We start from the raw sequence: 23,867 nt of genomic DNA, 5'->3' as shown, positions 1-23,867 counted from the left end.
CGACCTCCCATACGAGTGCTGAGACGACTATTTTCTCAGGTAAAATACACTCAGGAGTCACCGGGTGGGCGGAGGGATGAAAAAGACGTGACAAAGAATCGGGTTTGACATTTTTGGAACCTGGGCGGTACGACAGAGTAAAATCAAAACGACCAAAAAAAAGTGCCCACCGAGCCTGCCTGGAATGGAGTCTTTTGGCAGTTATAATGTACTCTAAATTCTTGTGATCAGTCCAAACAGTGAAAGGTACCCCTGACCCTTCCAACCAGTGACGCCAATCCTCTAAAGCTAATTTGACGGCCAACAATTCTCTGTTACCAATGTCATAATTGCGTTCAGCAGGAGATAAACGTTGTGAGAAAAACGCGCAGGGATGCATTTTATCGTCCGAGGCAGCACGTTGGGAAAGAACTGCTCCTACCCCCACCTCTGATGCGTCGACCTCCACCACGAACTGCCGTGTGGGATCAGGAGCTACAAGGATGGGAGCCGAAACGAAGCAGCTCTTGAGGTTGGTAAATGCAGTTTCGGCTGCATCCGAACACCTGAACGGAGTACTGGGGGAGGTCAAGGCCATCAGAGGTGAGACTAGTTGACTGAAATTACGAATGAAACGTCGATAAAAATTGGCGAACCCCAGAAACCGCTGTAGGGCCTTACGGGAATCTGGAGATGGCCAATCTATCACAGCCTTAACCTTGTCAGGATCCATACGTATTCCCTCGGATGAGACGATATACCCTAGGAAGGGAACAGACTGTGCATGGAATACGCATTTCTCCACCTTGACAAAAAGCCCATTCTCGAGTGCTTGGAAAACCCCTGGCGAGTTGGAGAGCCCGAACAGCATCACCAAATATTCAAAGTGCCCCCTAGGGGTGTTAAAGGCGGTTTTCCATTCATCCCCCTTCCTGATGCGAACCAAATGATAAGCGTAAAATAAATCCAATTTTGTGAATGCGGATGCTCCCTGTAACCTCTCGAAAGCTGAAGATATCAACGGTAATGGATAGGTGTTCTTTATCGTGATGTTGTTCAGCTCTCGGTAGTCAATACAAGGTCGCAGAGAACCATCCTTCTTACCCACAAAAAAGAATCCCACCCCCGCTGGAGAAGAGGAAGGGCGGATGAACCTTGATGCCAAGGAATCAGAAATGTATTTCTCCATGGCCTCCCTCTCCGGAATAGAAAGAGAGTAAAGCTTGCCTTTAGGTGGAGACTTACCTGGCACTAAATCTATAGCACAGTCGTAGGGACGATGCGGAGGAAGAGAAGCAGCACGGGACTTACTGAACACCTCCTTCAGGTCCAAGTACTCTGCGGGCATGTTTGATAACACCATGGTCTCTTTCTGAAAGACAGAAACAGGCACAACAGGACAAACAGAAACCAGACAAGACTCATGACAACTTTCACTCCACAAGGTGACTGTGTTGGAACCCCAATCCACTCGTGGATTATATTTGATTAACCAGGGGTGACCTAAAACAATGGGAGCTACAGGGGAGTCCATGAGGTAAAAGGATATGGTTTCACTGTGGTTGCCTGAGGTGAGCAGAGTTTTGGGTTCAGTGTAGTGGGTGACGTGTGGCAGTTCCTGGCCATTGAGTGCGGTGACATGGATGGGATGAGACACAGGAAGGACTGCAAGGTTCAAGTGACGTGCAAGGAGAGAGTCAATGAAATTACCTTCAGCCCCAGAGTCCAGAAGGGCGTGACAGTCGTGAGTGTGGTTCTCCCACCGCTGTTTCACCGGAAGGAGAGCTGATGATGTGGTTGAGGACTTCCCGGCGGAGATCCCACCTGATAGTAGCCTCAACCTTACTACCGGGCTGGCTCTTTTTACCGGGCAGGAATGGATTGAATGCTCCGAGCCACCGCAATATAAGCATAGTCCTTGGGACCTCCGCCGCTCTCTCTACCTCCGGGAAAGCCGAGCTCTACCCACCTGCATGGGTCCGTGATCGTCGACGGGACCAACCATGTTCTCTCAACTCGAGCGGCCCCTTTCCGGAGAGACGTAATGGCATGTAGAACTGACTTGTCTACCCAGGTGGTTAATCCGAGCATCCAGCCGGAGTGCCAGGTCGACTAGGCCGTTGAACATTGGGGGCAGCTCGAGGAGGTAGATCTCCTTCTGAACACGGTCGGCCAGCCCATGAAGGAATCGATCCCACTGCACCGCCTTGTTCCACTGGCATGCGGAACCGAATGGAATAGTCCGCCACCGATGATTCTCCTTGTTTGAGGTCTGAGAGCTGGTGAGCGGCCTCCCTGCCGAACACCCATTTCATCTCTTCGGAGAGGGTGTGGAACGAGGCGCAACACGGATGTTGATTCTCCCACACCGCCGTCCCCCATAAGGTGGCCCTGCCAGAGAGTAGGGTAAGAGCAAACGCAACCTTGGACTCCTCTGTCGCGAAGGTGCGGGGCTGCAATGCAAAATGCATGGAACATTTGTGAAGGAAAGTCTTGCAAAAGTTTGGCTCACCGGATTAACTCTCTGGCGCCGGAAGTCGCGGCTCTGGCCAGAAGTGGTCCTGGGAGGTCTCCCGGGGGACGAGCGGCGCAGGTGGTGCGGTGGGCGCAGTGGGAGAGGTGAGTTGATGAATCCGCTGGGTGAGCTCGGACATCTGTGTCACCAGCGCTTGGATCGCGCGTCCGGTGTTCACGATGCTCTCCTGCTGCTGATCCATGCGGTTGACGATGTGGTGAATGAATTCAGACAGTGAAGTGGTGCTCGCTGCTTCCATGTTTGGAGAGAGCGTTCTGTAATGCTGGGTGAAGGAGTGGCAGGAAGCAAGTGCGAGATTAATGATATTTAATGAAGACAATCATACAGACAGTACTTGAGACACAAACAACACTGGGAGGAATGCACAGTCCAAGATGGTGGTGATGAGTGACGAATCCGGAAGGCGGAGGTGAGATGGCAGCAGGAGAGGGTGATACAGGAACTGCGGGGAAGTGAGCCGAAGGTAAGTGGTGTTGCTTGGTGGTGGGTTGCGTAGAGTGGACGGGGTTCCGGGGAGAGACGGACATCCAACGCAGAAACACACAAGAAAGCAAAGCATAGGTCATAAACATGAAACAACGCTCTCACGAGCACAAGACGCTAGACAAGCCAATATATAGGGATGAGTAATGAGTGACAGCTGTTGCTGATGAGAATTAACGGTTTACCAACCGTGACAGTCTTACTGTCACCGTGACAGAGTTATTGCTTCGGCCAAGAATTGATTTAAAATGCTAAAAATCTAATGAGTTGTGATTTGGGAAAGTATTATTCAATATTTTAAAATATATAAATAAAAATTTATTTGCATGCACAAATTAATGGAGATGTAGCACACTATCATTTGCATCCTCATGCACATGCCAATAATAAATTGGCCCAAATATTACATGGCTGTTACTACTGAAATAAAATGCTTTATTTTTATTGTCATATTGCTGCATGGAAATAAAATTTGTAGTTAAATATTATATAGAAATATGTTTAATATTATTAAAAAATTATATTTTTTGTATTCATAAAAAATAGCATTGTGTAGAAAACATTGATTGATCACATAATATTGATACATATATCGATTACAATACATTGATTATCCATTTAAATTATATCTTTTTTTAAATGTGTTTATTTGCGTTAAAAATCACAGCTATTTTCTATAAGATGAAATACGATAAAAATGGGATCCAGCACTTTTCATTTTCCCGTCCTGGACCTCGTTGTTTAAATAGCAAATGCATTTTCGCCCATGGGTGTGCTGGTCTAAAAAAGAGGTGTGTTCAGGCGAATTGTTGGTGTCCTGCTTTTTCAGGAACTAGACCATAGAACATAGACCAACTCAAACGTAGTCTGTGGCCCCATATATATATATTTTTTTTTTATTTAAAGAGCATGTTAGTAAAAAATGCGCCTCTGGGTGGATCCACAATGCGTGTTCACTTTGCTTATTACACACAGGGATGCGCAGCATCACACAAACATGCCAAATATAAAAAATGAAAGGATTACAGTGTAAAATAATATTATTGTGTATGCTACATAAATATAAAAATGTCATACATGTCATAAGGGATAGTCATTGCATGTATCAAAATTAGGTCGCTTTGTTTGCTCTCTGAAGATGCCTTCAGTTAAAATTCTTACATTTAAATAGCGAATCCGCCAAGGCGTGAGAAGTAACTTGCTCTTAAAGGGAATGGGAGATGAGACTCTGATTGGTTTATTGCATGCTATGCCCAAAAACACACCCATTACTCATTTGGAGAATAGGAACAATGCTTTTAGTCCACGCGCCAGGAGCGCCGACCATTTTTCCTGTCGTTATACAAGCAAAAGTGGATTTGGAAACCCCTGAGTGCACATGCGCCGTGCTCTTTAGACCATGCACTTAGATCGTTAAAATATGGCCCTTAATGTGTTTACGTTCAGGTTTCTGTGTGCAATCTTAAAAGAATAGTTCACTCAAAAATGAAAATTCTGTCATCATTTAGTCATCCCAAGTTGTTACTTTCCTCTGCTGAACACAAAAGAAGATATTTTGTAGACTGTGGGAAACACAGTATGGAAAAAAATATATTAATGACAGAATTTTGTGTTTTGGGTGAACTGTCCCTTTAAATAGTTTAAATAGTCTTTCCTTAAGACACATTGTGAGAAGTATTCACAGAATAATATGAATAAACTTTCCTCATTGTGAATTGGATTGAATCAAATTGTTCCTGAATTAAAGTGTAAACCTTGTAAATTGAATTGATTCACTCTTTCCCCAAATCTTCACACCCCCTAGTAACATTAGATGTCATTATTATTATTGTTGAACTTGAATCCTGGGTTCAAGCGTTGAAGTTGCAGCTGTTCATGCCCTTTAAGATCTGAAAAGGAAAATCTGATTTAAAATGTTTGGCTTCCTTAACATTAAATGTTTGTGATTTGCAGAATCCCTTGATAAATGGGAGAGGCTGACTGTGGCCGATGCCCTGGAGCCTGTGCAGTCTGAAGATGGAGAGAAGATCGTAGTGCAGGGAGAACCTGGAGATGATTTCTTCATTATTACAGAGGTATGTGTAGAAATGACTGTTTGTTCATTACAGCTGTTAAAGAACAATCCTACCTTTTTGGTAACCACATTAACAGTCTTTTAAGTACTTGCTGTCTAGAGGAGAATGGCTCTCCTTTGGTTCCGCCCAAGGCTCCTTGAGGAGTTTGGTCCTGACACTTTCTAAAGTTTGGCGAAAGCAACATTTTAACTTTTACTGCAGTGCAATCTAACGTAAGCCAAAGAAAGTTTCAGACCATCCTGTTGGATTCCCAGTACTTTTGGAAATCTAATTTGTGGTATTCCTGCTTGATTTCATATTGATCTGACTCTTTCCACACCTTCTAAATAGATCAAACTGAGCTTTATGTCATGCGTGAGAGCCCTAGAGTTGTTCTCAGGCAACCCCTATTGTTAGAAACATACTTAATTAGGATCAGTATCATGAAGCTTAAACTCTGAATTGTGTGAATATTGAATTATGACATTGTAAGTGAGTTTGCAGTGGAGTCCTATTATATATTGAATATAGTGTGCATGTAAGTTTATTTCTGCTTTTTTTTTTTATCCTCTGTTGAGTTAGCTGACAATCTCACTTTGTGCTGTCAACACCAAAGAGCACATTTACATTTCTGAAAGCCCTCGTGGTGCTGATTCAGCATTCTTCTCATTCTCTGCCAGATCTTTGAACGATATTTTGATTAACTCCACATTTATGAAGATGTTGTGAAGTCTGGAGGGGGCTCTTTTCCCGTCCGTGCATGTGCTCATATTTTCAGTGGCGCTCTCGTTTTTCCTTCTCATTCTCTCCTCCACGAAAGTTGCAGAACTAATATCATCAGGCTGTTGAGTGAAGTGGAGCTCTAAACCTTCATTTGGATGCCTCTTGTTCCTTGACCTGTGCTCCCATGAATCCACCTGTTTATTCCTTGCTTATACATGGTGATTCCTAAGGCAAGGTTGGGTTGGTGTTTTGAACAAACCTCTAATTACTTGTAAAGTTTGGTTCGTAACTCTTCCTGAACCACATACATGAATGATAACTCTAATCACAAGGCTCGTTGAGGAGATATAATGGATTGATGATTCATTACTATCAGACAAAAATCCCATTGAAGGAGAAAATAGATTTTTGGGTTGGCCTGCTCATCATTTTGATAAAACATTCCTGATGTCAAGGAGCCAAACATCACACAGTTGAAACTTTGCATTACTATTGTATCTGTTAGATTTATTGTGAATTTAATGGAGATTGATGACGCTCAGGTAAAGTCGTGAGTATGTGCATTTGGAAAAGGCTTTTGTAAGAATTCTTCCTTTGGGGAATGTTATAAATCTGAGACTGATGAGCCGTATAAATTGAGTCTGGGACAACACACATTTGTAGCAGTAAGGTTAGTCAATGGAAGGAGACGCTCGCCAGTGTTGAGTCTGTGTGAGTGTGACCGACTACGAGTGTGGGAAACCATTGAAGAGTTTGGGGTCAGTGAGATGTTTTTGAAAGAAGAATTTATTCTCACCTAGGCTGCATTTATTTTATAAAAAATGCAGTAATATTGTGAAATATTATTGCAATGTAAAATAACTGCTTTCTATTTGAATTTGTTTCAAAGTGTAATTTGTTCCTATGATGCAAAGCTGAATTTTCAGCATCATTACTCCAGTCTTCAATGTCACATGATCCTTCAGAAACTGTCTTTTTTTTCTGAATCCTTTGATGCATCGAACAGCATTTATATAATTTTTTTTTTTCTTACAGTGTAAATGTATATGCTATATTTTTCAGTGAACACTTGCTGGAAAAAAAAAGTTGCTCAGTTTTGTTATATTCCATGTTCTGTTATTTTCTATTCACTCTGCACTTTTCTGTTCTACTCTGCGTTCTATTCTGTTCTAATCTATTGTATTTGTTCTATTCTGTTTCTATTCTATTTACTCTTTACTGTTCTATTCTATTGTAATTGTTTGTTATATTCAATATGTTCTGTTCTGCTCGTTTTCTTCAGATATATTCTGTTTTGCTTTTTTTTCTGTTTTGTATTGTTCTGTTCACTTTGCTCTGTTCTATTCTCTTTTTTTCTGTTTGCTATTCTGTTTTCTATTTCAATTTTTCTTTGCTTTTTTGTATTCTCCTACTCCATTATGCATTTTTATCATCTTGTGTTCATCTTGGGTCAGGGAAGAGCAGGGCAGAGGGACAGATAAAAATAAATTAAGAGAACTTTAGCATGAGACACGGCTCTGCCTCGCTGCTTGTTTGTCTCTTTCTCTTCCTCCGTCTCTGCCTGATTCCCAGCGCGGGGTGGCCAGCGGTTCAGTGATGGAATGTGGGCTGCAGACTTTCACACAGGGTCAGGCCCAGACTCCAGACCTGAGCGAGGGAACCAGAGACGGCTTTAAAACACACTGACACAGGCTTGGGAAGGGAGAGATGTGTGGGTGTCATTGTCCAGCTCTGGTCCCATAGTTCTTCCTTTTGGCTTCTTGTTTGTCTTCTTGACAGCCACTGTGAATGAAACTTCTTCCTTTTATTTTTCACCTCTTTCATTTTTGTGGTTTGGACCATCATTCATACACACACCCACGACTAATTACACACTAAACAGGAGGATCAAAGGACACATATTGACAAAAAGTTTGTTTCCTGCAGCATTAAAACTGACATGTTGTTATTGATTTATCACATTATGGTTCTGCTCCAAAGCCTAGTGAACTGCCTTGCTGTCTCCTTCCAACATCAGGGTGACCATGTCCATACAAACTCTTTTTCATGGACATGTCCTGGCCAGGATTTCTAAATAGCCTAAATTATCTGGGATTTGGCTTTGTTTTCTTTTGTTGACATGCTTTCTACAGTCATCATACAATCTGTCTATCTGTCTGTCCTCTATAGATCATACATATTCTAGATCCCACCTTCTGGCACCCTTTAATTCAATTATGTAAATTATGTACAATGCCTGCATGCTATTGGTCAAACTAATTCAGCATCTTAGTCCAGTTTATATCGGTACTGTTTCAAATACTCTGTGTTTGAAACCGTGTTATCTTATTATCAAGACACTCATATCATTTTTATTAATATAGATTTTTAATTAGTTTTTATTATGTCTATGTAGTTTTTAATCATTTTTATTTTAGTACATCGTTTAACAAAATGAAAATTATTTATATTTTTGGTTTATTTTGTTATTTTATTTCAGTAATATAATTATTTTTAATGTTTTTTTTACTCTGTTTTTATACTCTGTTTTGGAAAACACTTGTTGTTTGATTGTTTGAGTCACACAGCAACTATGCATAGATGCATCACACATCACACATTAATGATTTCACCATGTATAATGTTCCATCATCTTAATTTGGGCTGTGGTAAATGTGATGATTCATGGAATGGTTTATTACCCATACAGCAGAAGGCCAGTTAGAGATCTCTGTGCCATACGTCTGCTGAATTATTTGCATTTGGGTGTTTGTGTTTGTATTTTGTGTGTTTTAAATAGGTTTTCCCACAGATGCTCATTGTGAGACTTTTAATTTAAAAGTAATGCAAAACCAACAGCTCCAGGGCATCCCTGTGATGTCATACCCCTGGAGAGCACGTCCCCAGCCAAGATCCTGCACATACCAGGACACTGATCCACTGGGGACACATCGAAACATTCAAAGCTTAAAACTTAGCTTAAAAGCTTTTTTAAAGAAAAAGGAAGAAAGAAAAAAGTGGACTCTTTCATTATGTACCACATAATTACAGTCACATTCAAATCGGAAAAAGATGAAAGCCATCCCTGGCATATTAAAAATTCAATGTTCTGACTTGTTTCCACATTTTCTTTCAGGGTTAGGTCTTTTGCACATTAAAGTTATTCATAATCATTGCAAGTAAGAGCTGGTCAGAAAGGACTGTACTGTTTGAGAGACATATATGTCTAGTCTCAGACTATGACCTGCCCATAGATAGATAGATAGACAGATAGATGGATGGATGGATTTTTCTCAGCTTGCCACAGTGCTTTTTGGGATTACTGGGATATACTGTATGTGATTACTGCCTTACATTCTGGCCAAAAGACGGAATGATTATACTAATCAGTAATTTGTAACTTGTAAGATAAATAGTGATGTGTGATTGAGCGTGAGAAAATAAAACGTTAAGTATAGTTCCGCCTACTTCATCCCATGAAAGCGTGCACAAATATGCATTCCTAACATACACACATCAATGCAGGAGATGCAGAGGAGAAGATTCATTAGTATTTCAGAATCAGAAAGAGCATTTATGCATTAAGGCAAATGAGATGGTGTGGTTCTCTTAAAAGAGACTGAGTGGTGGAGAGCCGCCCGTCCAGACGCCACAACCAGACTTTACTGAACGTGAGTAAACAGCAAGTCTATTGGCATCCCAAACTCTTGAGTTTGAGCAATTGAGCTTGATGCCCTCAGGTAAAAATGGTAGCATGTACATATATGCATGAGTTACCTTAACTATATGCTTGACTGAACTGGAATGTTTGTGTTCTAGACAATGAACAAGATGTTGGCAGTGTGTCTGATTCTTCATATTGGCAGTGAGGCAGTCCCACAGCTGTGGACCTCTGTAACACAGTCTTTCCATCAGCAGATGTTCGTACAGTGCATGGAAGATCCAAGCATCCTGTGATTGAGACACAGCAGGCAGTAGGGTGTTTTGAGATCTGTCAGGTAGTCTTAAATACTATATTACAGAGCTTTATAAGTTAGCAGTGAAATATCATAGACTTAGACCTGATTTTGTCATTTACTGAAGAAAATCTGACTAGTGCTCAACCATGAAAAAGTTATCCACGTAGGTGGTTGCTAGCTTGGTAATACCGAACTCTGCTACTTTGCTTTGCTTCATAAATAGAGTCTGAAAGGGCATAGTTGACAAGCGTTTTCTTTCTCATAGGGGGGGCGCTTGTCTGAAGTTTAAGATAATTGGTTACCCGTAAACCAATCACATAATGTTTGGTTATAATGTGTGTTTTTCGCCGCCTCGACCAACTCGAACTTCCACCGAAAACACAGGAATGCTGCGAGAACAAAACCATCGAGCGAAATACCGGAGTGAACATGGCAGTACACAATCACAATTATCGCCTTGCCGGACTTTGGCCTCCCTAGTTTCTCGCTGACGATCGGTAACAGTTGATAAATGTTTTCCCAAAACCTGTCGGGCCTCGGGAGTAGGGCCACAACTTCACCTCCATTCAAAATGTGAAACAAACACTCTTCTTGTTTTGGCTTCAGTTGGCAAATGGCAGGAATATTCTCCACAACAGAGCAAAAAGCATCCCGTGTCTCCATGTCCGTTTTCGATTTCCCTAACCTTAACTACAATCCTAAATTCGGTGCTTAGCGTCTACATCACAGCTCTCAGCCCGCCCTCTGTTCATTGATCGACCGGCTGTTATGGAGCCAGAGGAAAACTGGGAGATGGTTCGCTATCTCAGTCTGAGTATATCTGAGTAAATTTTCAAGGTGTTCGTAGATGTCAAAAATGTTAAAGTTCAGCTCAAAATTGACCATAACACCGGGATCTTTACAATTGTGGAAAACAGTACAGAAGAACCATTTAGTTTTGAAGGGGCATAATTGTGTTTCATCAGTGTAGCAGTGGAAGTTTAATGTTTATAATGATAGAAATAATAACTCCAGGATACAGCTTTGATGGACACTATCCTTGACCCTTAATTTTCATACTTGACCCGTGATTTTCCAGTCTTCCTAGCAGGATGTTAATGTCAATGGGGTCAACTGTGTGCTGAAAGCTCCAAAGAGATCCAGTAGTGCTACAAGTGAGAGACAGCCATGGGGAGTGGGCAATATGTTACTGACACCTTTGACAAGCGCCGTTTTAGTCTTCAGCAACGCTGTTTAAAATCATGTCAGTGTCCACTAACAGTTTGAGTGTAGACAACAACTCCTTTGAGAACAAACAGCTCAGGTCTGGCGTCCATCAAGTGCTTAGCCCCTTCTCACTGTATGTGCTCTGTCTTAGTAAAAATTGGTATGCATTGCACTGATTTCCACTAATAAGGAAATGAAATCCAATCAAAATTGGACATGCAAATAACTTCCCGGCTACAAATTGTTGCTGTTGATGTGCAAAGCCCTGAGTGACACAACAAAATAATCTGTAGATGACCTCTTGACCTGCTACCAACCCCCACATTTACTCACTAAATCCTAGTTTACTCAGTTACATAAGGACCTTGTATTATTCTAATTATGAATCAAGCAGATCCAATAGTCCTACCAGCTACAGCCCTGGTAAGTGGACAATAATCTGTTACTGAAGACTTTGACAGATGCTATCTCAGTAATTATCCACACTAGACTGACACTGGTTTATAAATATATATTTAATAATATAAGTCTGTGAACACTAAAAATATGTTTTTTATTTTATTTAATAATTTAATAATAGTTGGGTTTTATTTGTTTTTAATCGATTATTATTATTATTATTATATTTACATTTATATTGATGTAATTGATCTAAATTTATATATTTATTTAGTAATATTTATTATAATATAATAATTCTAATTATTATTTTTATTATTCGTTATATTTTTATTTCTTCTTTATTTAAATTGTTAATAAAAGTATTATTATATTATTTTATATAATATTTTTATATTATTTATTTGTTCATTATTTATTTTTTTTCTATATCATTTATGCACATTTAACTTCTCTTATATTACAGATTTGTGCCTGTTTTACTTAAAAAAATATATTTACATCACTTACTGTACATTTTTCTAATTATTGATTTACATGCTTTTTTTGCATTTTTCACATACTTCATTTTGCACTGATTAACTGCTTTTAGTGTTTTCAATGTCTGTAGTGACTACGAATAGAAAAGCCCTGGCCTGTGAGCCTCCCTCCTTTTACTGTTGTATTGTGGGTAATGTATTTGTCCTTGATGTGACAAATGTGACAAAACGTTTGTGTGTCCTTGTTTATCTTTCTAAATGAGTTTTTGCATTGTAGTGTGGGCCGCTGCATGCAGTGGAACTCTATAACTGTTTAAAAATCTCAACACTGACAGGCCCAGGTGTGCATGTACAGCATGTATGTGTGTTCCGGTCTATGACGTGTTTTCGTATGTGTGTGTGCGAGTCACAAAGTTGTCTAAATCCTGTACACCTGCAGGCATACAAAGCAAATAATCTCTTTTTCAATAATCCTTCTGACGTGTCTCAAACTCGAGACCGTGAGCAAAGCTGATCGGTCTTCTTTTTTTCTTCTTTTTGTAGATTTCCTCCTCATTAAGTCTGCATATAACTTTCTCTTTCTCTTCCCAGGGAACAGCATCTGTTCTGCAGCGCAGGTCTGATAATGAGGAATATGTTGAAGTGGGCCGCCTGGGTCCGTCTGACTACTTCGGTAAGTGTTGTGAGGATCATAGAGCCTGCAGCGTTGGGCCAGAGTCTTGTAAATAAGGGTACAGAAGTGCCTGAGCCAGACAGGAAGAGTAGCTTTCCTAACAGGTGGCAGTTCGTCATGTGCAGGGCTTGCAGAATGTAGATCTGTGTGCTTGTTTACCGTCAGTGCGGTTTACACTGCTGCACCACAGGCGCACTGATCTTTGTCTTATCACATGACATAGAGAGTAAAGTAATATTTACATTATATAGCGAGACACTGCTTTTTGTATCGTGACTGTATAATTTCAAAGCAGTGTGTTTGTGTTATCAGCATACAGCAAAGGCAGTGATTTTTAACTGATGACTGCTTAAAGATGGAGAGAGACATTACTGCAACACTAGTGTCACCAAACAAAATGGCAGAAAAAGTGATTGTTTTAAACAGATTTTCGAAACAGTTAGGGTTAGTGAGGTAGTCCCTCCTCAAACCACTGGATTGAGTCAGTGTTGCACTGTTAGGCTGCTCAAATAGCGCAATTACTTATTAGTTTCTGCTTAAAAATTAAGTAAATGTCTTTAAATGTTTAAATGTCTTTAAATACTTTACTGTTATGATTTAATTGACTTATAAAGTTAATGTTCTTACATTAATAATGTTCTTGTTTTTATCATTATTTGCATTAATATATTATTTATAATAATGATGCACTAATTACAACTAAATATTATTACATTTAATTATTTTAAAAAATGTTTCATTTATTATATATTTATGATTTTGGCCCTCTTTTAGTTATTTTTATGTAACATATACATCCTTATCATTATTCTAATCATTGTTTTACTTAAATTTTTAGCATACTGTAACATACTTTGTATTGTACTGATTAACTACTGTTTGCAACTTTAGTAAAATAATATAGAGAAGCCCTGACATGTAATCCTCCCTACTTTTATTTTCAAACATTTAGTAAAACAACATATTATTCTATTACATTTTTTGTCCATTAAAATCTACACATTTATGTCATTATATACATTCAGTGTTCTTGCAAAAACCATATCTGTTTCCACTCTGTCTGAATCAGACTGACTGTTTTTGCTACTGTACCTTTAAGACTTCTATAAGTAAATAAACTATTGCTATGACCAGCTGACCTCTATGTAGTGGCATAGTTCACATTTGTTCATTAGGGATAGCCAGGTTACTAAGTATTGAACAGGTGTTGTTAATTATGTAAATTTAAGCAGTACCAAAACAGAGCCCTGAGGGACACCAGACCTGATGCCATAACACATTTGTGATTTCTTTTGTCAACCTAGTATTAATTAATAACCTGGATGCTTTGGATATTATACGTTTTGAATGTTAGGGTATATAAGATAAATTTTATGCCAGAGGGAAAAAAGTGAGAAAAATCCAAATTAATTACTATCGTATGTAACCTTTGAAACAAGTCATTAAGCTAATCTATGTGTGTTTGTTTTATTTGTTCAGGTGAGATAGCACTGCTACTGAACAGACCCCGTGCGGCCACTGTCGTGGCCAGAGGTCCGCTCAAGTGCGTGAAGCTGGACAGGCCTCGTTTCGAGCGTGTCCTCGGGCCCTGCTCTGAGATCCTCAAGAGGAACATTCAGAGATATAACAGCTTCATTTCCCTCACAGTTTAACCCAGCCATCCGACAATTGTCTAGACCTCTGGCAGGTTACTTGGGTGCCTGGTTGTATAAAATAATGTGTGAGGTACTTCATCAGTTTTGCTTAAATCATTACCTTTACTCTAGTTGAGTTGCTCTAAACAGGGTCGACAGTAGATAATAATAACTTCTTTTATGCAGCCAAGCATTCAATTTTTTCTTTTCTTTTTTTTAATTGCGAGAAGCACAAGTGCTCCAACTTTCTGCTTTTTTCCTTTATGTGATTTTCTTTTTCATATATGCACTTTGAATTGACCTATGCTGTCACAAAGCTTTATTTCTGCAGATTAGGAGAGGAAATGAGGTGCCTATATAGACTGATATGAAACTTCATGTGGCATTTGTAAATGTCCTACAATACATGATGCATGCAGACAAGAAATGCATTTTGTACACTTGCAATTCAGCGTTGTAAGGGAAGGTAATATTACAGATGGTATATGAATGTGTTTATTTTGAGGAAAGAGTTTTTTTAACCTTTGCCTTTTAACTGTGTGTTTAGCATGCTGTGTTTAACCCCTTGTGGGTCAATTTGCTGTCTTGTTCGAGAGCTCTGACCCTCTGATGTGAAATCTGTTAATTGAAAAGTGTTTTTTGCTGTTCTATAATTATATTTTCTTCTTGGCTATTCCATCTATCCTTAACCTTCTCTGAGTTGTGTTTCTTCAGCTGTAATTAATGGGAAAGGGTTTGTTACATTTTAAGACAAAGGTTTTAATAGAGGACAGCTATAAAAGGGGTTTTCATGGGAGTCTCGCTGAAGTTTCAATGTGTTGTGAGTTAAATCTGTATGCTGTTGCTTTTCTTTTGTTCTTTACAATGCAGTTGTATTACACACAAATGCACATCCACACACATGCTCTTACATCCTGGGGCCATGACATCGGCTGAATCTCATGAAATCTGTCAAGAACATTTCCAGGTCGTATTTCACCACAGTTCCCCAAAACACAGAAACACACACACGCACAATTTTGGTCCGAAGTGTGACATTTTTGTGTGTGATTCACCGGTTTATTATGAAGTACTTATAAAAATGTTCCAGAATTGAATAAAAATAATAACATTTGTTCTCAATACCTGCTTACAAGAGCATTTTGGCCATTGTTTGTGTTCAAAACATTTACCTGTTTAATTCACCTGAGGCTCAAAAGTGCTGTAGGTTTTTTTTGTTTGTCGTGAATTAAGGAGAGTGTTGGTTTTTTGCAGTTTAGTTTATTTCGATGAATAAGTTGAAGTTTATTTGAGTGAATTTGGAAGGAGCGATTGTGCATGCTTTGTTTTTTGTTTTTTACAAAATAAATAGCACTCATAAACACACACACAGCAACTTTTACACACTTTCTGTGACTCAAATCTTTAGGCCAATAAAGAAAAGCTTCTGAACACCATTAAATGTCTAGTCGCTGTTTAATGCATCTGTTTGTCTCTTGAAACCCCCTATGATCTTTTCTAGATCACCTTATCATTCTTCCTGTCTGACTCCCGTTCACCCCGGATCTCTCTCTCTTTTGCTCTCACTGTCAGTCAGATGTCAGCTTGTGTTGTCAGAGGAAGGGGAGGCCAGTGAGATTAAACTGAAGCTTTTGGCTTTGACACATTCCATCTGATCTTAACGGCACTAAATCAACTGGGGAATGTACTCAAGCCTGCCAGTCAACCACTTTAAACACACACACACACACACACACACACACGCACACACACACTTGATTATAAAAGTTTCATGCTGAATTAACTTTTTATTTTCATTTTTGTCTGTTTTTATTAAGAATTTTTTTTTTTTTTTTTTACATATCAGTTGTTTTGCACGTTTTAAGGATATTGATGTTTGTGTGTGTGTGTGTGTGTGTATTACATATTAAGTTTTCGCATGCTTTTAAAGGAATTTTTAAATTGTTTGCATGATTTAAATGTATTAATTTTCTCTTATTTATCTGTTTTCTAATAATTATGCTTTTTAATTTAACTGATGGAATTATGTATGTGTTAATTTTTGCATGTTTTAAATGTTATCTTTTTTACCAACTTTGTTTTAATTGACTATTTTAAACTTTTTTAATGATACTTTAATACGATTTTATTTTTTAATTCTTTGCATGTTTTCAAAATTTGCATTATCTTGCCTTTAATGTTGCTTTAACTGTTTTGCATGTTTTAATGACATTAGTATTTTTTATTAGTTTTTAGATATAAAACTTAATTTTTCATACTTTAAAAAAAATCATTTTCAGATTTTTTATAGCATTAAAATGTAATATGTATATTCTCTTTTTTTAATAATTATGCTTTTTATTTCATTAGTAGAGTATATTAATTTATTTGCATTTTTAACAAAATTTAGAAATTTAAAATTAATTTATTTGCATTTTTAACAAAATTTAGGTTTGAATTTGGCATTTTTTAACTAATGAGGCATTTTAATTTAACTTTCCTAATAAGGCTTTGTAAATTCTTTGCATGAATTTAAAAGTTTGAATTTTCTAGCTTTTTATGTTCCTTCAATTGTTTGTTTGTTTGCACCACAATAGGTTTTTTTTTTTTTTTTTTTTTTTTTTTTACAGTCAGTTGATTTGGAGCATATTTGCAACTAGAGTCTCAGTAGATTACATTACCAGCACCCCACCCCGTCATGAATCATTTAACAGATTTGCTCCCGACTGTTACTTTGAAACACTTTGATATTTAAGCTTAAATTGTATAACTACTAACATGTCATCTTAATGTCCTAAACTAATTCCTGTATGGCATTATCAATGAACATCCACATTACAGTTAAATCCTGACCTGCTTGAGTCGAGCACTGGGATGCGCTGTCAGCTCTAATGAGAAAACAAGAAAGAAAGGATCAGAGGAAAGGAGGAGCAGAGGTCAATCAGGAGAGCACCAGATCAGGTCAGCAGATCACAATCTCACTGAATAATGGAATTCCACCAAGATTCAAAGGAGTTAATGGAACAGGAAATAGAGCCATGATCTGATTACAGTTCAAACACTGTTCTGACTTTTGGAGTTTATCAATTTCTGCCGGAACTCAAAGCATCAAATATGACAACATGCACACTATAATTATAGACTGACAGATTCAGATCTAGTAATATGATCATATGAAGTATGTAGTCTAATTTTTTCCCCATGTATGTATATGCTTGTGTGTGTGTTGTGGGCTAAACTGAACTGAATTTTTCCACATACTGTATATGACCAATCAAAGATTTATAACCAAATTCCCACAGGACATTAGACACTTAGAGGATTCTCTTCGATGTGTTTCCTGTTTGGTGATGTAGTGTCCATTCACCTGCCTATATAAAGAAGAAAAACAGCCCAAAGACAGTTAAGTAAGCACAAGCAATGGATCTAATAAATCATTCATTCATTTCACTCTTTGAAAGAAAAAGAAAAATGACCACTCGTACTAATTTTTGTTGTGCGCAGTATACATGGAATATATATATATTTACACACACACAATATAATATAATTCTAGGTACTTTTTAGGTAATTTTGTTAACATTTTTAGTACTTAATAACTAAAATGAATAAATAAAAGCTTAAAATGTAAATAAAAACAGAAAAAAATTAACTAAAAAAGTCTTTATTTTCAGGTTTGCTGAAGTATGCAATGTGTACTAGTGTTGTGCTACTGCTGCATTCCAAACGTGGCCGGTGTTAAGTAGACATGCACTTCACTGGCACTGAGAGCTGCTGACACACACACTTTAATCTGCTGGAAGGATGGAAGAGTCTCAGGGGGGTCATTTACCACTAACAGGCACTCAGACAGTATTGTGCTGTAACACAAGCATGAGAAATGAACAGTCCATTATTACTTCTGAATTCTCTGATCGATGGCTCGTTGTCTTCAATCACATGTGACCTATACTTAAGGTCACAAGATAATTCTGACCCCAGGGGGCCTTTCCATCAACCACTGCATGTGACAGGGCTGACTGAAGCCACTTAGATCAAAACATGAAATATACACATTTTATTTCAATTTATTTGTACCGATGTGAAAAAGAAGTCCACTTAGCATTCTTTTAGAAAGAGTGCTTATTAGGGAAATAATGTGCTTTAAATGAATATGCGTGAATATGAGTAATGTTTTCTTACTCTTGATTGCTTTTTTGGTTCCATATAGTTTAAATTTAAATTAAATGTAATTAGTTATATTGGATATATGTCATTTCATAATTGCTTTGTCATTTTTAAAGCTCACTTTCAAATGTAAAAGCATTTATGGAAAACTAATAAACATACAATATGTTATTTTTATTTAAGCTTGTATATCATATATTTAAACATATTTATAATTACACATTTGTAATTTAGTACCTTCAAACATATCTTTAACTGTAACATTAAAATAAGTGCACTTATTTTAAGCATGTAAAATATTATTAAATTATAATTGATTTGTAAATCTTTAACAATGACTTTATAAAAAGTGCATTCCTGTGTTATTAATTTTAATATTTAATATTGAATAATATGTGCAAGTACTGTTTTTTTATAATTAAAAGTCTAAACTACACTACAAGTGCACATTTAATGTGGTAACAATCGTCTAGAAAATCTGGAATTCCTTAGCCGCTTCTGGATCTGTTGCTTTATTGCTTTCATATAACAGTAAAGAGCCAAACTCCTCTAATTTTCTTTTAAAAGCTGGCAGCCTGCCTGTGGCTTCCAGAGGAGCTGCTATGCATCATGGGAGGGGGCTTTTAACATCATGAATACCTCGATGTGTGTCAACAGTTATTGTTGATGACTTACATCGGATTCCCGTGCCACACACACTCATTTACTGCAGCTAAATCAAAAAGAGCTGGAGCTCCCCATTCACATTGTGAACACAACAAGATCCAGGGATGTTTATAAGGGCCTTATACATTTCTACAAGTCTTACAGCCAAGAAACACCTGTTTGTGATTGCTATAGCAAGCACTGTAGTGTCTGTTTTGGAGTGTTTTGCTTTAATTGCCATCTTTATGGTGAGTCAAGTGGTTAGTTTTTAATACAATTAAAGAATGTGGCTAGTAAATGGGAAAACGTAAGAGCAAGAACATGCAAGCTGAGGGAGTGCAGTTGCACATACACTGACGCATTATTTAATTTTTTTTCCATTTTTCTATTTTTCAATTTCACAGAATTAAAGCGCCATCAGAGGCAATATGATAGAGACTAAAGAATGATTTTATTTAATTTCATTGTGTTTTTTTATGTTATTGCATTGTTTATTTTATTTTACTGCATAGCCTAGTTTTATTATATTGTGGTATTGCATTTTGTTTTGTTTTGTTGCATTGTTTTATTTTATTGCATTACCTAGTCCCCCAGTTTCATTTTTTTATCATTCTTATTCATTTTTTATTAGTAATTATTATTATTATTGTTGTTGTTGTTGTTGTTATTGTTATTAATTTGCATTGATTTGATTTGCTTTTTTGGCATTGTTTTATTTCATGGCATTGCATTTTTTGTTGCATGTTTATTTTATTGCATTGCTTTGCTTTGCATTTTTTATTATTGTAATGCATTACATTTTTTATTTTATTGCATCACATTGCATTCATTTATTTAATCGCATTTCACCTTTTTTGTTTAGTTTTTTTAATTAATGCTCATGCCAATAAAGTGCTTTGATGTTGACAGTTTGACAACTGATAGTGAATCGGAAAACTGAAATGAAAGACTTTCCTTACAGATTTCTCTTCTGAATAATCCCTTGTTTTCTCAAACTCCTCAGCCTTGGGCAGGACTCCAAATTGATCTCGGATGAAATGCAGAAATCTTACAGATTTCAGGATCGTCTGCTTCTCCTCTTCCTCCCTTGTTTTCTCCCTCACATTCACTCTAGACAAATGACTAGAGAGATAAGGTGTGAGCCGAATCTGACATCCCATTTGCCGCAATCAAGGGCTTACAGCTTTAATAGAAATCTTGTTGTGCTTTTTCAAGGAGCCAGTCAACTTAGAGAAAAGTCTGTCATTCTTTTTCTTCTCATTTTCTGTTGTTTCATAGCTAAGTGCATTGCGAACATTTCGTCCATTCAGAGATGTGAAGCAGCGAAATTGTATATTCTGTGGATTGATTTTAAATGGAGGACACTGACAGTGTTTGGCCTCCGGCGGGGGCCAAGGTCAGACCACCAATATGTGGTAAGACCCCTGTCTTCCTCTTTCTCCTTTCCCACATTCCACGCTGCTCTCACATGTTAAGAAGTCGAGCATATGACAGGCAGCAGAGCTGCAGCAATTACCCTAGCACACCTCCTCTGTTTGAGGGCTGCGTGTTCAGGCTGGTCCACGGTGTGTGTGGATGTGAGTTCAGTGACGTTTGGCAGGCTCTTTTTTAATCCAAAGCAATTTATTGGTAATACTTATCGAGTTGTCTTTTGTCACGAAGATGAGATCTAGGATAAACTCAATTTCCTGGGTCAAATAAATGTTTTATCACACCTATAATCTGTATGTTAAGATGGCAGGAGCTTAACTGTTTGATCTTATCTCCCCATGTACTGTATATGTGCATGAGTGGGTTGTGTTGTTTCTTGTGTTCAGGACCACTGCACTTCTGAGTGATGCTGTGATCTTCAAAGAAATCACATAAACATTGTTTTTCCGAGGATCTATAGGACATGCCGTCTTGGAGATATTGTGAAGCTTAGTCAAAATTGTCTGCTCACATTCCTACATTTATAACAATGTTTCCTTTGTGCTTTTGATTTATTTAACTCATGTACCTGGACATATATTTTATTATTTAATCTTTTTATTTTATTTTGTTGCATAGTATTGCATTAAATGACTCCTTGGATGGCACTACTGAGGTGGATTTTATTATTTTATTTAACAATGACAATACCAACAATGACCTTGACAATAAAGACCTAGACAAACTGTTCGCATGCTCTTTAAAAGTTTTTCCTCGCTTCTTTGTCCTCCTCCCCCTCCTGCATAAACTCTAATAGCTGATGACTTTGCCACATTTTTAATTAATAAAATTAAAAACATCAGTGCACAATTTTCCACACCACAATCATGCACATCTCACCAGCAAACATACACTCATTCACATCCTTCTCTTCACTCTCTGAGGCAGAAGTCTCCAAACTCATCCTTTCTAATCACACTACTACTTGTCCGCTTGATCCTATTCCATCTCATCTTCTTTAAGCCATTTCTCCTGCAGTTGTACCTGCACTCACTCACATCATTAACACATGGGGTTTTCCCCTCAACATTTAGACAGACTCGTATAACTCCTTTAAATTTAATTTCTTTTAAATTTCTTTTAAGGATTTTGCTATGTGGTTGTCAAGGTGATGAGATATGGCTCAAGTTTTTATTTCTCCTGAAATAGCTACAAAAATAAACCCTTAACTGTAAGTATGGACTGTAAAAAAACACACTGAGGTTCAAAGGTCAGACAAACAAGAATTCAAAATAGTTTCATAAAACATCCTCCTATTGGTATTGCTGATGTAGACGAACCCAGTAAATGTTCTGGCAGAGTAAAGGAACGAATCCGAGTGATAAAGCAGGACTGACAGAAAACAATAACTTCACACGTACATTCTTTGACTGTGATAGTCTGAGAGCAGATGACTCTGTAGTACACACTGGATAGAGGTCAGATTCCTTGGTGGAGTAACGTTATATACCTTTGGACAAGAATCTTTTAATTACCTCTATATAAACGGTGTGTTTGTGTGTGCGGGTGTCTGTGCTGTGATTCAGCTTGTGCTGTGTCATCACTGAAGCTCAGGGAGAAACAGCTAGTTTCCTTCAACTCTGACTCACACTGATATCAGTGGAGGAGCAGACGAGTGTGTGAGTTTGTCTGGAGATGAAGCTCTGTTTTGTTTACTCGTTGTGTAGTTTGGTCATGTAAAAAAAAAAACAAGTCTGAAAATAGCTTTAACAGAGTGCTTTATTGATAGAGGAGCAGCCCTCCTCCTCCTACTCAATCTCCAGCAGTAGTTGAGAGTGTAATGAACTCTGATTACATCCTGTCTGCAGCATTCTCTAGATTTACATCTATCTATCTATCTATCTATCTATCTATCTATCTATCTATCTATCTATCTATCTATCTATCTATCTATCTATCTATCTATCTATCTATCTATCTATCTATCTATCTATCTATCTATCTATCTATCTATCTATCTATCTATCTATCTATCTGTCTGTCTATCTGTCTGTCTGTCTGTCTGTCTGTCTGTCTATCTCTGTATCTGTCTGTATGTCTATATGTGTGTGTGTGTGTGTGTCTGTGTCTGTCTGTCTGAATGTGTGTGTGTGTCTGTCTGTCTGTGTGTGTGTGTGTGTGTGTGTCTGTGTGTGTGTGTCTGTGTCTGTCTGTATGTGTGTGTGTGTGTGTGTGAGTGTGTGTGTGTCTGTCTGTCTGTGTGTGTGTGTGTGTGTGTGTGTCTGTCTATGTGTGTGTGTGTGTGTGTGTGTGTGTCTGTTTGGCTGGCTGGCTGTCTGTCTATATGTGTGTGTGTGTGTGTGTGTGTGCGTGTGTCTGTCTGTCTGTCTTAAACGTTCACATTTTTCCACTAGGCTTCTGTCATTCTTACTCTCTTTGCCTTATAGGACTCCACTGTACTTCTGATGTAGCCTGTGGAAACAAACATTCAACCACTTCTGGAACATATTCCACAACTTTATGGCTGTTTTTACTGGATGCCAGCTTCTGTGGAAGTCTTTACTGGGCATGATGTTCTTATAGGAACATACTGCTCAGCTGCCAGTGAAAGCACTTTTTAACGGGGAATCCCTCTCAGGTGCCAGCTCACTGCATTTCATTCTCACTTTCTTTATTTGACTCTACTCATTTGTTAATAATGTCATAAAAGAGTTTATATATTTATTAAAGTGCCTTAATAAAACCTAAGAAGGCTTTATTATTCGTGATAAAAAGTGATACCTATAAGGGTAAGGGAAAACAAACAGAATGTGAGTACAGAAATGGATCTTTCATTTACTCTATTCAATTTTTTTTCCTGTTTTCAGTTTCCAATCTTTCACAACTGCTTTTCCTCTCCTTGCATCATTCAAGTTTCATTTCCTCTGATCGTTGTTCCTCCTTCAGATCCTCTCAGTCAGTCATTCAGTCGGTCACTGTTCATCAAGATCGGATCCTCTCGTCTTTCAGAATGGGTGAGTAACTCACAGCTGGACTCTGGGATTTTTTCTCATGTCATTTATTCGCAATTCTGCTGAAAGCACAAGTAAAAATAGAGTAATACAGGAAGACCTTTATTGGTAAATAGAAACTATTGGATAAATATAAAACTTCAGGCGACTTCTGAAGAAAAAGATATTGCCTATAGGCTATATCTGGGGGAAGTCGTGGCCTAATGGTTAGAGAGTCGGACTCCCAATCGAAAGGTTGTGAGTTCAAGTCCCGGGCCGGCAGGAATTGTGGGTGGGGGGAGTGCATGTACAGTTCTCTCTCCACCTTCAATAACATGACTTAGGTGCCCTTGAGCAAGGCATCGAACCCCCAACTGCTCCCCGGGCGCCGCAGCATAAATGGCTGCCCACTGCCCCGGGTGTGTGCTCACAGTGTGTGTGTGTTCACTGCTCTGTGTGTGTGCGCACTTTGGATGGGTTAAACGCAGAGCACAAATTCCGAGTATGGGTCACCATACTTGGCTGAATGTCACTTCACTTTTCACTATAATTTTGTAGCCTATTTATGTAAC

General features: G+C 38.1%; 1 protein-coding gene across 1 annotated transcript in view; it reads left to right on the top strand.

Annotated features, from left to right (window-relative positions):
* Positions 1 to 14,192, top strand: part of prkar1b (protein kinase, cAMP-dependent, regulatory, type I, beta) — a 56,113-nt gene extending 41,921 nt beyond the window's left edge. Inside the window, exons 9-11 of the mRNA XM_059558840.1 lie at positions 4,952 to 5,073; positions 12,389 to 12,470; positions 13,950 to 14,192. Of these exons, the coding sequence (XP_059414823.1) occupies positions 4,952 to 5,073; positions 12,389 to 12,470; positions 13,950 to 14,122 (377 nt within the window). The 3' untranslated portion in view covers positions 14,123 to 14,192. The remainder of the gene's footprint in view (positions 1 to 4,951; positions 5,074 to 12,388; positions 12,471 to 13,949) is intronic.
* The last annotated feature ends 9,675 nt before the right edge of the window (positions 14,193 to 23,867 follow it).

This window comes from Carassius carassius, chromosome 9, assembly GCF_963082965.1.
Source record: "Carassius carassius chromosome 9, fCarCar2.1, whole genome shotgun sequence".
Classification (NCBI taxonomy): domain Eukaryota; kingdom Metazoa; phylum Chordata; class Actinopteri; order Cypriniformes; family Cyprinidae; genus Carassius; species Carassius carassius.
The sequence above is the reverse complement of the archived record's forward strand: the minus strand, read 5'-3'. Positions and strand labels throughout refer to the sequence as shown.